The sequence below is a fragment of the Chelonoidis abingdonii genome, chromosome 10 (genome assembly GCF_003597395.2).
Source record: "Chelonoidis abingdonii isolate Lonesome George chromosome 10, CheloAbing_2.0, whole genome shotgun sequence".
Taxonomy (NCBI): Eukaryota; Metazoa; Chordata; order Testudines; family Testudinidae; genus Chelonoidis; species Chelonoidis abingdonii.
The window spans coordinates 35152167-35164983 of NC_133778.1; the positions used below are offsets into that span (position 1 = coordinate 35152167).

Sequence of the window (12817 nt, forward strand, 5' to 3'; positions counted from 1 at the left end):
GCTGAATTTTATTTAGTAGTTGTTTTCTAATCTTTCTGTCCTGTTGCATTTTTTAAGGTATTTGCAGCACTTCCCAGTTAATATTTTTGTGTTTTAAATGAAAATGCTAAATCAGGGCCTAATGCAGACCTGTGTCACATCTCTCTGGGAACCTCCAAACAATTTAGTACGTTGCTTTTTGATAGTACTTTTGTTTATGGTCTTTCAGACAGCCTTTTGTCAATATGACAATGCTCATATGATTCATATCCAAGTAATTTTGAATTAGTTTTGTGATGCTCTTTAGCTATACCATATGTCCTTCGTCCCTAGTTTTGCAATCTGATATGTGGTTTGATGCGGAGATCAGAGGTTGGGATCTAGGTTCTGTTCCTGGTCCTGTCACTTGACATGGTGTATGACCTTGGGCAAGTCCATTTAACTAATCTGTGCTTCAGTTTCCCCATCTGTAAAATGGGGTATGATACTTGCCTCCTATTCCAGGAGCGTTGTGACGTATTTGTAAAGCACTTCGGGATCTTTGGATGAAAAGTGTTACATTATGATTATTTCATAAACCAGTTCTTGTCAGCATTTATTGTTCTACTGTCATTTAGGTCTTTAATCCATTCCCTTCTTCTCCAATCCAAATTTCTTTATTTTATTAGGAACTAAAATTTAGTTTTACTGATCAGTCATTGCCAGAATTGTTCTTCCCCCACCCCCATATATGAATTTCATCAGTCCTCTGGTTTCTTTATAATTTTCCATAACACTTATGAAATATGTGTCAGCATGTCAGAGCTAATTCCTTTAAGATTCTGGGATAAATGTTATCCAGAGCTACGGACGTGTGCATGATGTATTCTGTGCTTAAAGTATTCCCTTTTCTGTTTTTAATTAAAAGCTACAATGATGCACTTTTAAATTATCCATCTTACTTTTGTTTTTTTGTATAGAATGTTGTCTTAATTTAGATGGAGTATGAGGCTAACGGTGTTAACATAACCCAGTTATTGTCCAATATTAAACAGTTACTTAACACTGTTTAATACTGGAGTTTGGTTTACAGAGACCTCAGCCTGCTTATTACCCTGGCAAAAACACCATTACAAATTGTTTTTAACCTTTTATTAAAGATAAAGAAAAGGAGGAAAAACAATTAAAGCATTTGCTATGTAAAGTATTAAATAACACTTTCATTTTAACACCATCATGTATTCCCTTTCCCTGTAACTGGAGAGATGTTTTAGAAGGAAACTCTTTCTGCCCCCTACCTTGTTTGACAGTCTCTTTGGTGGCATCAAAGATGGTAATTGTCCTTTTGGGGAAAAGAGAAGTTAGCTGAAATGTGCTGGAGCTGCTGTCGAAGTCCAATCCTGTTTCATCCCAGGTGGTATTTGGGATTCAACAGGACCTGGTGGAGGTGGTGATGTCATCTTGGTCCCAGTCTGCTCAGGACATCTCTCCGGATGAGTGTGACAAAAGTTCTAGGGTTCAGGAGATTGTGGGGGTGGTAGCTATGATGGTGAAGTTTGCTCCAGTAGCTAATTCCCTCCTCTCCCCCCACTGCCAAATCTCTTTCTTTAAGGACCCTCAAAGGGAACGGTAGGGGGTGGAATAGCCCATCCCCTCACTATTTTGTCCACCAGTTAGGCCTACTTTCTGACACACCAGTTTGGATGCACCGATTTATGATTCCACACTTCTCGTTTACCATGCAGGATGTGAATACAGTCCTTGGCTTATATTAGGAGGCTTTCTTGTTTGGACTAATTCAGTATTTGTGTCTCCCTTTCATATCTTTTCACATCAACGTTTGTTATAGGTTATTGTGCTATCTTATGAATCTTTACATACTTTTTACAGTTGAACTCACCACTAGAGTAAATTTGTAGGCCCAATTTCTTACAACAGAGGGAACAACTTTTTTTTAAGAGTTCAGTAGGTCAGCAATTTTAGAAGAATTACTGAACTTAATCTCCCTCCTTAACAAGTGATCTTTTGCTAAAAGTGTGCTGTTGGCATGTGGGTTGGTTTGTTCGTCAAAAGAAGGGCATCGATAAACACATTGTCCTTTGGGGAATGGAGAGGAGAAAGTTTGGTTTTAAAAAAAAAAAAAAAGCCACACTAGCAGAGTTGAAATACCTGCTTTGCAAACATCTCTAACCAAACCTTGTTTGGTGCCCAGCCGTTAGTGGATAATCCATCCTACGTTCCTGTTTAATTCTGACACTATAATTCATCCTGGTACAAACTCCAAGATCGTTCTCTATTAAATGAATAATCAAGACATTAGATCAGGGGTAGGCAGCCTATGGCACGTGTGCCAAAGACCGCACATATGCTGATTTTCAGTGGCACTCACACTGCCTGGGTCTTGGCCACCAGTCCGGGGGGGCTCTGCATTTTAATTTAAATTTTTAAATGAAGCTTCTTAAACATTTTAAAACCTTATTTACTTTACATACAACAATAGTTTAGTGTTATATTATAGATTTATAAAAAGAGACCTTCTAAAATGTATTAGTGGCGTGTGAAACTTTAGAGTGAATAAGTGAAGACTCAGCACACCACTTCTGAAAGGTTGCTGACCTCTGCATTAGATTAATGTGATTCTCCCATCAGGGAGTGCAGGAAAGGCATTAGCTTGTGCCACAATATGCCCCTCCCCTGCAGCCATCCAAAGCTGACTGTTGCAGCCTGAAGCCCAGCTCTGATCCACCTGCTGCTCTCTTGCCCTCTTGTGGGCTCAGTGCGTTATCATCAAGTGCAGCAAATCCATCTTGTTTCCAGTGTCTCCTGAAAATTGCAAGCAGAAAGAAGTTTAGCGTGTATTCTCCCCCTGCCCTGCTAGCCCCCACTGAAGAATGGGCATTGGTTAAATAACATTATCCAGAGCCCGGTCACCTGGACCCCTCCGTAAATCAAATGCCTTCAAAGCTGCAGATGTTGCCACATCATTCCTGAAGGAATACTTACCAGATCTTGCTGTATTGTACCCCAAGCGGGATCACACCTTTCTTAATACTGCAGCAAATGGATCTCTGGTCAAGTAACTGGCATCTCAGTATAATATGATAAAAGGCTGGCTCTGACGAACACCAAGTCAGAAAATGTTCTTTTGGATTTAATTGGGGATAACTGTTCATCTAGGCATTCTCTTAGTTCTGTTCTGGGCTTCAACTTCTGCTTATTGACCATTATTTAACCTGTACCTCTTCCAGTTCCAGTGTGTGCTTAGTGGCCTGTTTATGCTCCAGAAGGGACTTCACTAATCCCAGAAGTGCTGAAAAGCCACAGCAAATTCTGCCTTAAACAGCATTGTCTCTTCCCTGCAAAAACTTGCTCTGGGGGCAAAGCCTTTAGTGATCCAACACCCACTGTAGCGTCCAATTGTACCTGTAAATTTCAACCTGACATCCAATCATATCATTCCCTTAAACTATTTTCAAAATGCCTCCCACACTCAAGTATTTCCTCTTTTTCTTTGTCAAAATAATGAGGTTCCTTAATTGCCAAGGTGGCTGCTATTAAGTGTACACAAAAGCCCTGACCAGGACAGTTAGGGGCAAAATTTAAAGAGCCCATAATTACATGCAACTGCTTTGGAGTTACTTTGCCAAAACCCTTCATCACTTGTGTTAACATACCTAATTTGTCCAGATTTTCCTTAGGCGTGATACACCCACCAATCTGATTTCCAGGTATGTCATTCTCTGGGTTGTCTCTCTTTTTCAGGGGGTGAGTAGGACTCCCTAGGCATTCTGCCATCTATGGAAATGTTCCTAATTGGTGAGTGAGTTCACCCAAATCACATCTTCCTGCCAAAAAAGTCATCCAGTGAGTGAGCCAATTGGTGCAAGTTAATTTCCTTAGTAACTGTTCACTCCTGCGCTGCCGGATTCTGGGGCCTTCAGCTTCATACCTTAGCCATGCTTGTGGTGTTTGCAAATGAGTGTAAAAGCTCAAAAAAAAAAAAGTGTTGTCAATATGGCTTCTTTCAGGCAGCTGCTGTTTCTTCAGCAGCAATCAGAGCAGAATGGCTGCTGCATGGGCTTTATACACAGGAAGAGGAGGAGCGTGAGACAATCAACTCTCCCCTCTTTCCCCAGCCTCCCAACAGCAGAAGGGAAAGTGGAGAATTCAGTGTCTTCCTTCTCCACCCCCACAATGATTTCTACTTGTGAGTTGCATTCTGGATGTGGGAGAGGGGAAGGCCACAGAGCAGTCAAGCCTGCCCCTCCGTTCTCTCGGGACCCCAACGGTTGCTTTTTCCTTGCTGGTGTGATCAAACCACCCCACCCTCTGTTGGATGTGTGATCATTTGTTCCTGATGACTAAATTAATTTGGCAGTAAGAAGCATTTTTGCTTTACTGAGAGGAAGAGTTTGTAATTTTGCACAAGGAAATTTAGCTCTTCTGCTCCGCTTCCCCTACTCAGTGTACGTCAGATATACTATAGCATCATGTTCTGCATTTATTTGTGAATTTAAAAATGTACTCCAGATCAGAGTAGTAATTTGATAAAGCATAAGATCTATAATTCTAAGTATTTTGTATTGAGGATTTTAAAATTTTTTGAAAACATTTCTAAAATATTTTCTGTAAAATATGGCATGTACAGAATATATGGTACTGTGGTGGTAGAAATTTATTTGCACTTCTTTAGGATAATCTGCTTTACTTGTGTGGGTTTATCACTTGTAACACATCCCTACCAAATTAATGCTAGCAAAACCTTTATAATCCCACACTATACCATCATGTGTTCTCTCTCCCTTTTTCCTGCATGTAGGCACACACAAACAATGGACTGACCTAGTGATGTGGGTGTGATCGTGGCTCCTTCTGCCTGTGGGCACTGCTTACTGTACAACTTTTTATTGCCACAACTAAATAAGTTCTCCTTTAGCTCAGGTGGTGGTAGCTCAGATTCTTTTGGTGCTGTTTGATGCTGTGGATTCAATCCCCACCAACAATGGGACATGGCCATAATTGGTTTTGTGCACGCGCACCCACACACAGATTTGTCTAGGTGTGTGTGGGATAGATCTATGTATAAAATGTGTTCAAGTGGTGCATGCTATCACTGATGCTGATTTTCTTATAGGTCTAGATTTTATTAGAAGTGATGCATTCATAGCTTTTTCAAGTAAGATATTTTTATGCTGAAATTTATCTTAGCCCAACAATAACTTTAAAAAAGTCTGAGCCAAAACATTTCCATCATTTTTTGTTACACGGGCATGGAAAATTTCCTCATGTTCCAATCAGATAGTTCACTCTTGGATAACTTAAAAATAAACGATGCTAGAAAATTCAAACTTGATGTGTTGCTTTCCTTGAAGCTTAAAATTCAAATCAGAAGAAAATTAACATATTAGTTTTAAACAGTTGAGATTTTAAGTAACCAGTTTTGTACCTGTTTGAGCTGTGCTCTTTCTGGTTCCTTGAAAATGCATAAACCAGAAAAGCCCACCCTTGGTGAAAGGAAGGTCTTGAGTTAGAGTGGAAGTTGGCATAAAATAATGTTGGCCTTTTGCAGGATATGTCTTAGCAGGAGAATCCTTGTGCATATGGAAGTTGTTGTTGGTGCTGGTTTGGACCTTTACCCTTGCCCTGCCTTCTATTTCTCCTTCCTGAGCCACGTCCCCAATATTGTGAAACCCAATAATGTTGAAATAGTATGTAGGAGTTTCTTTGGAACTTTAGGACATGGGACACTGTTTTGTATTGGCTCAATCCTGCTTCTTCTATTGAAATTTGGGCCATTTCAGAGAGTTCTCTGCAGTTTTTCTCTGTTCTACGTGGGAAAAAATGGAAACTATGATCTGGTCTCAAATGCCTACTTTCTTTTGCTGTTCTTCATGACTTGGGCTTCGTCTACACTGCAAATTGAACGACAAAACTTTTGTTCACAGGTGCTTTAAAAAGCCCCCTGCTGAAAGACAAAAGGTTTACACTGCCACTTCTTGTGGCAAAAGGCTTGTTGACAGGTGCGCTTTCCTGTCGACAATGCGAACCCTGCTCCTAGGGGTGGAAGTATTTTGTCCGAAAAAGTGCTGACAAACCGTGTTTACACTGCCCAACTTTTAGTGACATACAGTATTTGAGGGTGTGTAAAAGGGTGTTATCTGCATAATTTTCTTATCACGATGCCAGAAAAGATTCAAGTTGTTTTGCCCTTGCAGATATTTGTAGTAAAGCTTTTTTCTGTGAGCTGAACGCTCTTTGTAGTCTCAGTCTGATTATTGTCACTGAGTGAGAAGCAAAGTTTGACACCCCTTTGTCACTCAGTTTTTCTTAAAGCTTCACAGCACCCAGAGTTCTGGATCTTGTTAACTAATCTTCCTGCCTCTTAACTTTTTTAGGAACTTGCAGAAATCTACATTTTATCACTTTTTCACATGCCATATTTGTATTTAATTGTCATCTTTCCCATGAATGTTGCCTTTTTTAAAGATACTTTCTTAGATGCTCACCCAATACTCTCTTGTACAACTTTTAATGTAATGGTTATGCTACACATTTTTTACTCTTTAATTGTCTACTTGAGTTTCTTTGGCAGAGCTTGGACTATTCCTCTTAAATCCAAATTCTTTCTTTCTTTTTATTTGATCTTTGTGCGTTTGTGGTGTTTGGTGGGATTAGTATTGTTCTAGAGTGAGTTACTCTTGTTTATTGCCTTCCAGTGTTTAGCTGATTTAACATTACAGTGATTGAAGTCATTGTCTTTCTTTTATACTCTTTGAACTTATTTGTGTCATATGTCTTCACTTGTTTATCTTTGTATATATTATACATTTTACCTGTTTTTTGAAATGTAATTTGTTCTAAATTCTTCCCAGGTTGTCACTTTTCTTGTTAGCTGTAGAATGAAAGTTTCGGTGATTTGTTATAGCAACAGAGAGAAATTGTCATTATTTTAAAACAGACTTTTAGTCATATTAGGCAATTTCCCAATACATACTGCCTCAGTGAAGAGGTATTTCAGTTAGCTTGGGCTTCTTATTTTCAGTTGAGAAGGAAAGTAAACTGACTTAACGTATCCATAACCCATCCAAATGGTGGCTCTTTATTTCTCATAATGTAATGGATTTTAGCTACTAATGAAAATGGCACATTAAGGCAGTTCCATTTGTTTTTTATGTCAGTTTGCATGGTAGGGAGGGGGAAATGGTCTGTGTGTCTAACAGACTCCTTAGTAAGCAACATGTATTGTCAAAACGTTCTTGCAGACATGAAAGGTCTCTGCAGAGGTAGCTATTAATATTTAGGTTTTATCTGTTTGTTGCCAGCTACATTTCTCCCCTTCAATGTGTTTTTGGTTCATTGATGCTCTTTGTGAATTTGGGCTGAATTCATGAAAGAAGAGGGAGAAAAACAGGAACGTCTCCACCTATACATTAAACAATAGGTTAAAAAATAATGAAGCAACAAGAAAGGATTAATTAGATTGTTTGCAAACAGTGTGTCTTAAGTCTGAGTTTGGTGATAAATGCATTGAGACAGTGTCTCCCAACCTTTTTGTGGCCTGTAGCACACTCATGTTTTGAGAAGAGTGTGGCGGGTGTCAACAATTTTTCAAGGCTTATTTTGTATTTGTACATTAAATAATACAAAAAAATCATATTTAATATACACAATATATGAATCCATGAGATAAAAAGGGTAATTTTACATGTAAAAGGTATTAATTAGATTATTTGGCAATTACTCTTTCACCTTACCATGTGAATTTGTTCTTTTTTATCTACCTGTAAGAGAAATTAAGGAGTTTTTACAAAATAAATATCATAAACAGTTTTCATCTTATTTATTTTTAAAAAGTTAAACATTGTTGAACTGCTGGTCCAAATATATTTATTATTCTTACTTTAACATAGAATGCAGCCTGCAGCCTCCGAGTTCTCTGTCTCTGGCAGGCGCAGGGCCGTGGTTTCTCTCGGGCTTATGCCGCGGCCCCGTGCCTGCCAGGTACTGAGAATACCGGTGCCTGCAGCCCCAGAGTTCTCTGTCACCTGGCAGGCGCCGGGCCGCGGCTTCTCTCCAGCTTCGAAGCTAAAGAAAAGTTGCGGCCCCGCCCCTGCCAGGTGACAGAGAACACTGGCGCCCGCAGCCTGTGGCTCCAAAGAAGCCAAAGAGAAGCTGCAGCCCCATGCCTGCCAGGGACAGAGAATGCCAGCACCCACAGCCTGCAGCCCCAGAGTTCTCTGTCCCCGGCAGCTGCGGGGCAGCAGTTTCTGTCCGGCTTCAGCCACGGCCTCGCGCCTGCCAGGGACAGAGAACACCGGTGCCTGCAGCCCCAGAGAAGGTGGAGAGAAGCCACAGCCTGCGGGCCCTGGCGTTCTCTGTCCCCAGCAGGCATGAGGCTGTGGCTTCTCTCCCCTGCTGGGCACTAGGTGGGTGCACATAAATGCCCCGGCGGGCACCGCGTTGGGGACCACTGCATTGAATCTTAATTTGGTAATGCATTAACTTGCATACAATATAAAGATAAGTTATTCTTTTAATTATTGTAATCCTGGTACTTTGAGAGAAACCCTATCAAATGTGAACAGGAGCACTAGATTTATTCACAGTTATTCCGTTACACGAGAATGACAAGATTATAAGAGATGATCTACTTATAAACTGCTTCTATTTTAACGTTTTTCCCCATCTTGAGTAAGGCAACTTAAGCTATGTATGTCTTATGGGTTTGTATTTTGCATTTAGTGTGTTGAAAATAAAATGAATTTAACTTTGAAGAGTCTGTGAAATTTAAGGCTAAAATAATAATAAAAAAACCTAGCTTTCAGATAACAGAGAGAAATAATAGTGATTTAAAAGATTTACAATGGAAAAATTATTGACATTGATCAGGGGTTTTTCTTCAGTTTTGCAACATAATGCAGTTGAAATGTTATATCACAGTTTTGGTTATAAAGTATTTTGAGTTAGCTTGTGCCAGCACTTGTTCAAGCGTAGCATGGTAATTGACTTCCCAAAGTTGATACTCTTAATTTTTTGTGTTTCAGAGCTGTGAAAGTTAACTGAAGTAGAATGGAAGCTACCGTAATATTACCTATTCTGAAGAAAAAATTAGCCTTCCTTTCAGGTACAGTTTCTGATTTTTCTTCCATTAGTTTCTCAGTGTATAATTTGAATCTAACTTGTGTTGTTTGTTGATCTTTGCCAGATGCATTTGACAGAAGTGTATCTTAGATTTTCACCAAGGCTTATTTCAAACACTGCTCTAAAATATCTTTTAATATGGATAACAAAACTAAGTTCAAACATAGTTTGTCACTAGTGGGTCTTGGCAAGCCAATTTTTATTCTGGTCTGTAACTTAATTGAAATGACCTACACAAGGTTGGTGTCATGTTTCACTTCTTATAAAATAAAATGTGATAATTTAATAAGGGTCCAAAACTAACTTCTAACTGACATGCAAGCTATTGATTCTGAAATGTAGGACAATTCGTTTTCAGGATTTCTTATAGAAAGTTCTTTCTCCTCCTTTCCTTCAAATCTTTACTCCACAAAAGATAGAGACCATCTTTTTGTTCTGTGTATACAGCCCCTAGCATAATGGGGTTCTGGTCCAGACTGAGTCTCTTGGGCATTCAAATAATAATAAGATGAAATCTTATCAAGTAGTAAAAATGATGATTTAATCTGGTGGGGTGGAGCTGGAATATTAATGTTTATTATTTTGCTCAAACAAATTTTCATTTTAGGTTGAAGTCCATCATTTACAAAAGAATGAAGACTTTCCCTTTAGAGATGTATGTTTTAAGTAACTTGAGATTTTGCTGACTAAGGTGCTGTTTTAGATGTTCACATTGCTTTTAGTTCTTGCTGTTTTAACTTCTATGCACACCAGCATTTAAGAAAGATGAGTTGCTGATAGGTACATTTTTGCAATCGTACAAATCAGGAAGCATTATTTTAGCTAAAAACAAAATATTACTATATTTCAGCTAATGGCTAGTTCTTAGCCAAATCAAGCGTGTGTCTTGCTTGAATGTCTGAAAAATTAAACTCCCATATGTCTCCTCAGAGCAAATGTATTTAGAGCAGTGGTTCTCAACTTTTCCAGACTACTGTACCCCTTTCAGGAGTCTGATTTGTCTTGTGTACCCCAGGTTTTACCTCACTTTAAAAACTACTTGCTTACAAAATCAGACATAAAATACGAGTGTCACAGCACACTATTACTGAAAAACTGATTACTTTCTCATTTTTACCATACAATTATAAAATCCAATTGGAATATAAATATCGTATAGTATATGGAGCAATATAAAGAAGTTATTGTATGAAATTTTAGTTTACTGACGTCACTAATGCTTTTTATGTAGCCTATTGTAAAACTAGGCAAATATCTAGATGAGTTGATGTAACCTCTTCTCTTCTCCCTTCCGACTCCCAACCACTGATTTAGTGTCTCTTCCCTTGCATTAACATCCCCGTCCCCCAGCAGCTTCTTCTGGCAGCCTGCAATAATGAGCAATTTCCTTAGCTGCCTCCTTCTCCAGAGCAGTTTCAGCAGTTATAGTGCAATTGTTTGATTAGCATATACCTCAAGGAGATTCTGATCAGCTAAAGTGCATTTGCAATTTGGCAAGTAAAGCTACCTGATTCACTGTGAAATACAGATATTCTCAGTGAAAAGCAATTTAATGAGTGGCAGTTTAAATCTGGAAAATTTTTGAATTTACTGTATTGCTGAGTTGGCTTGATTCTTTTTGGAATTACATAGTACTGACAGACATTTTAATTTAATGGTACAGATATATACAACAGATTTTTTTAGCCTTCTCAAATGTGAATAAAGAAAACTGGTGGGCACCCAATTTGTCAAATCTTTTTATATCATTTAGTTTCAAAGAGTTTTAAAATATAATCATAATAAAACATCAGAAGAAAGTTATGCTGTGAAAATATCTGGTATGTTTTTGGATGTTGAGCTCCTCAGACATGAGAATTATAATCTGCTAGAAGACACCTGAAAACGAGTATGTCTGGACCTGCTTTATTATTCCTTGTCTAACTTTACATCATTTTCCCTCCCTCCACTACACAGTGCTTTTCAGGGCTTGTTCTCTTGAGATAGTAGGCTAAGCTATGTGGTTCCTTCTAGAAGCTATTGGCAATGATGCTGATTGATTACATCAGTTGGTACGTCATTATTTGCTCTCCCCACTTCATTCACCAGAAGGAAAACACAGCAGTTTCTATTAGAACAGTGTTTCCACAGACCTGGAAACCTTGGGCCAAATTCAGAAGCAATATAAATGACTGCAAATTATGCATTGGTAAATTAGTTCATATGACTGAAGGGGGAGAAATATGTGCTTCTGTAGAAGTAGAAAAAGCAACCAACAGGAGGGTGTAAGAGAGCAGTTCCTTCAGTTTTATTTCTTATATCTGTCCTTGTTTGCATTTTGTGGTACAGTCCTGCTCTTCCACTTTCTCAGCATGTAAATTAGATCAGTTTATGCTGATCTATAACATACTTCACATGAATTTGTCCTATTTTAAGATTGGTTCTAAACCTGAGAATCGCCACATAATAGCTCAAATTATGGCTTCTTTGTCAGATGACTTTTATTTATTTATTTTTTTTTTTGGCTTCCAGTTTAGTATATCTAGATTTGGGATTGCCACTCCTACAGATAGTACTGTGAAGGTGGTGGGGAATGTGTCTGAGATAGAAATAATGATGCAGTGATGAAAAGTCACGCAAGAGAATATTTTAAAAAAGGAGGGGAAATGAATGACTTCTGCTAAATCTAGTTATCACAATATAACTAAGAAGCGGAGACAAAAATGAAAAAAATAATCTGGGTCACCCTAACATAGGTGTAACTTCCATGGTGTAATATGTTTTGGTTTTCTTGTATTGATGATATTGAATGCTATAGGTATGTTCAGGGAAGGTTGCTGAGATTTCCTTACTGAGAATCTGGATGTGATTGCTAAGCAATTTATGCTAAACAGTTTTATAGTATATCTTTTAATTCACAACCAATTTTAATAATTCTAGTTTAGAAGGGTACATAGAATTGCTTGATACCTCCTATTGAAATTGTAGAGCAGCGTCATTCATTTGAGGGAGTTTGTGGGAAGCAGATAATCCTTGTTTTGCCATCATTTTGAGTGATTTAATTCAGTTGAAGAAACTGTTTGAAGACTTTCAATGACAGAATATCTGTCCGACCTGAATAAGTCTTAGTTGTTTGATAAACCTGTACTAAAGTTATTATACAGCTAGAATAAAGATTTTTTAATCTTATCTCCTTAGTAAAAATAACTCAGTTTGAGCATGCTGTGAAATGTCATGAAACTAAATAACACATCTAATTTATTGCAATCTTTGGTAAAAATGTCAACAAATAAATAGTGTTTTAAATCCATACTGCGAGTGCTGTTTAAATCCAGGTAATTATTCAATAAAAATAATCTTAGAGATCAAGCACTTACTGCAGATGTGAGTAGATTTCAAGTGTCAAATCTAAATTTGCATATGCAATGTTGAGTGTATCTTGAATTTTAGATTCTCTTGTGTAATCAATATAAGTGACTTTTTACAGCTAATTTATGGTGTGGTTCCTTTGTGATGGTGATAGGGAGAAGAGCATAGGGAAACTCCATGAGAGAGACATAGGCCATGTCTACACTACAGAGTTAAGTCGACTTAAGTTACGTTGATGATCATAAACTACTGTTATTTCGTCGCTTATGCATGTTCACACAATACTGCTTGTGTTGGCGGAGCTTATCCACAGTTGGTGCTCTAGCACCAACAGAGAGAGCAGTAGAACATGGGTAGCTATCCCACTGTG

At 38.3% G+C, this 12817-nt stretch overlaps 1 protein-coding gene across 4 annotated transcripts in view; it reads left to right on the plus strand.

The window, feature by feature from the left end:
• The window catches only part of SESTD1 (SEC14 and spectrin domain containing 1), a 110212-nt gene that overhangs the window by 17737 nt on the left and 79658 nt on the right, over positions 1–12817 (plus strand). For 3 of the 4 annotated variants that reach the window (XM_032783823.2, XM_032783820.2, XM_032783822.2), the window contains exon 2: positions 9003–9082. In XM_032783823.2, coding sequence (XP_032639714.1) covers positions 9028–9082 — 55 coding nt within the window. In that variant the 5' untranslated portion in view covers positions 9003–9027. Of the gene's footprint in view, positions 1–3757; positions 3775–4894; positions 5018–9002; positions 9083–12817 lie in introns of those variants that run through there. The other variant, XM_032783821.2, reaches the window with a different exon arrangement.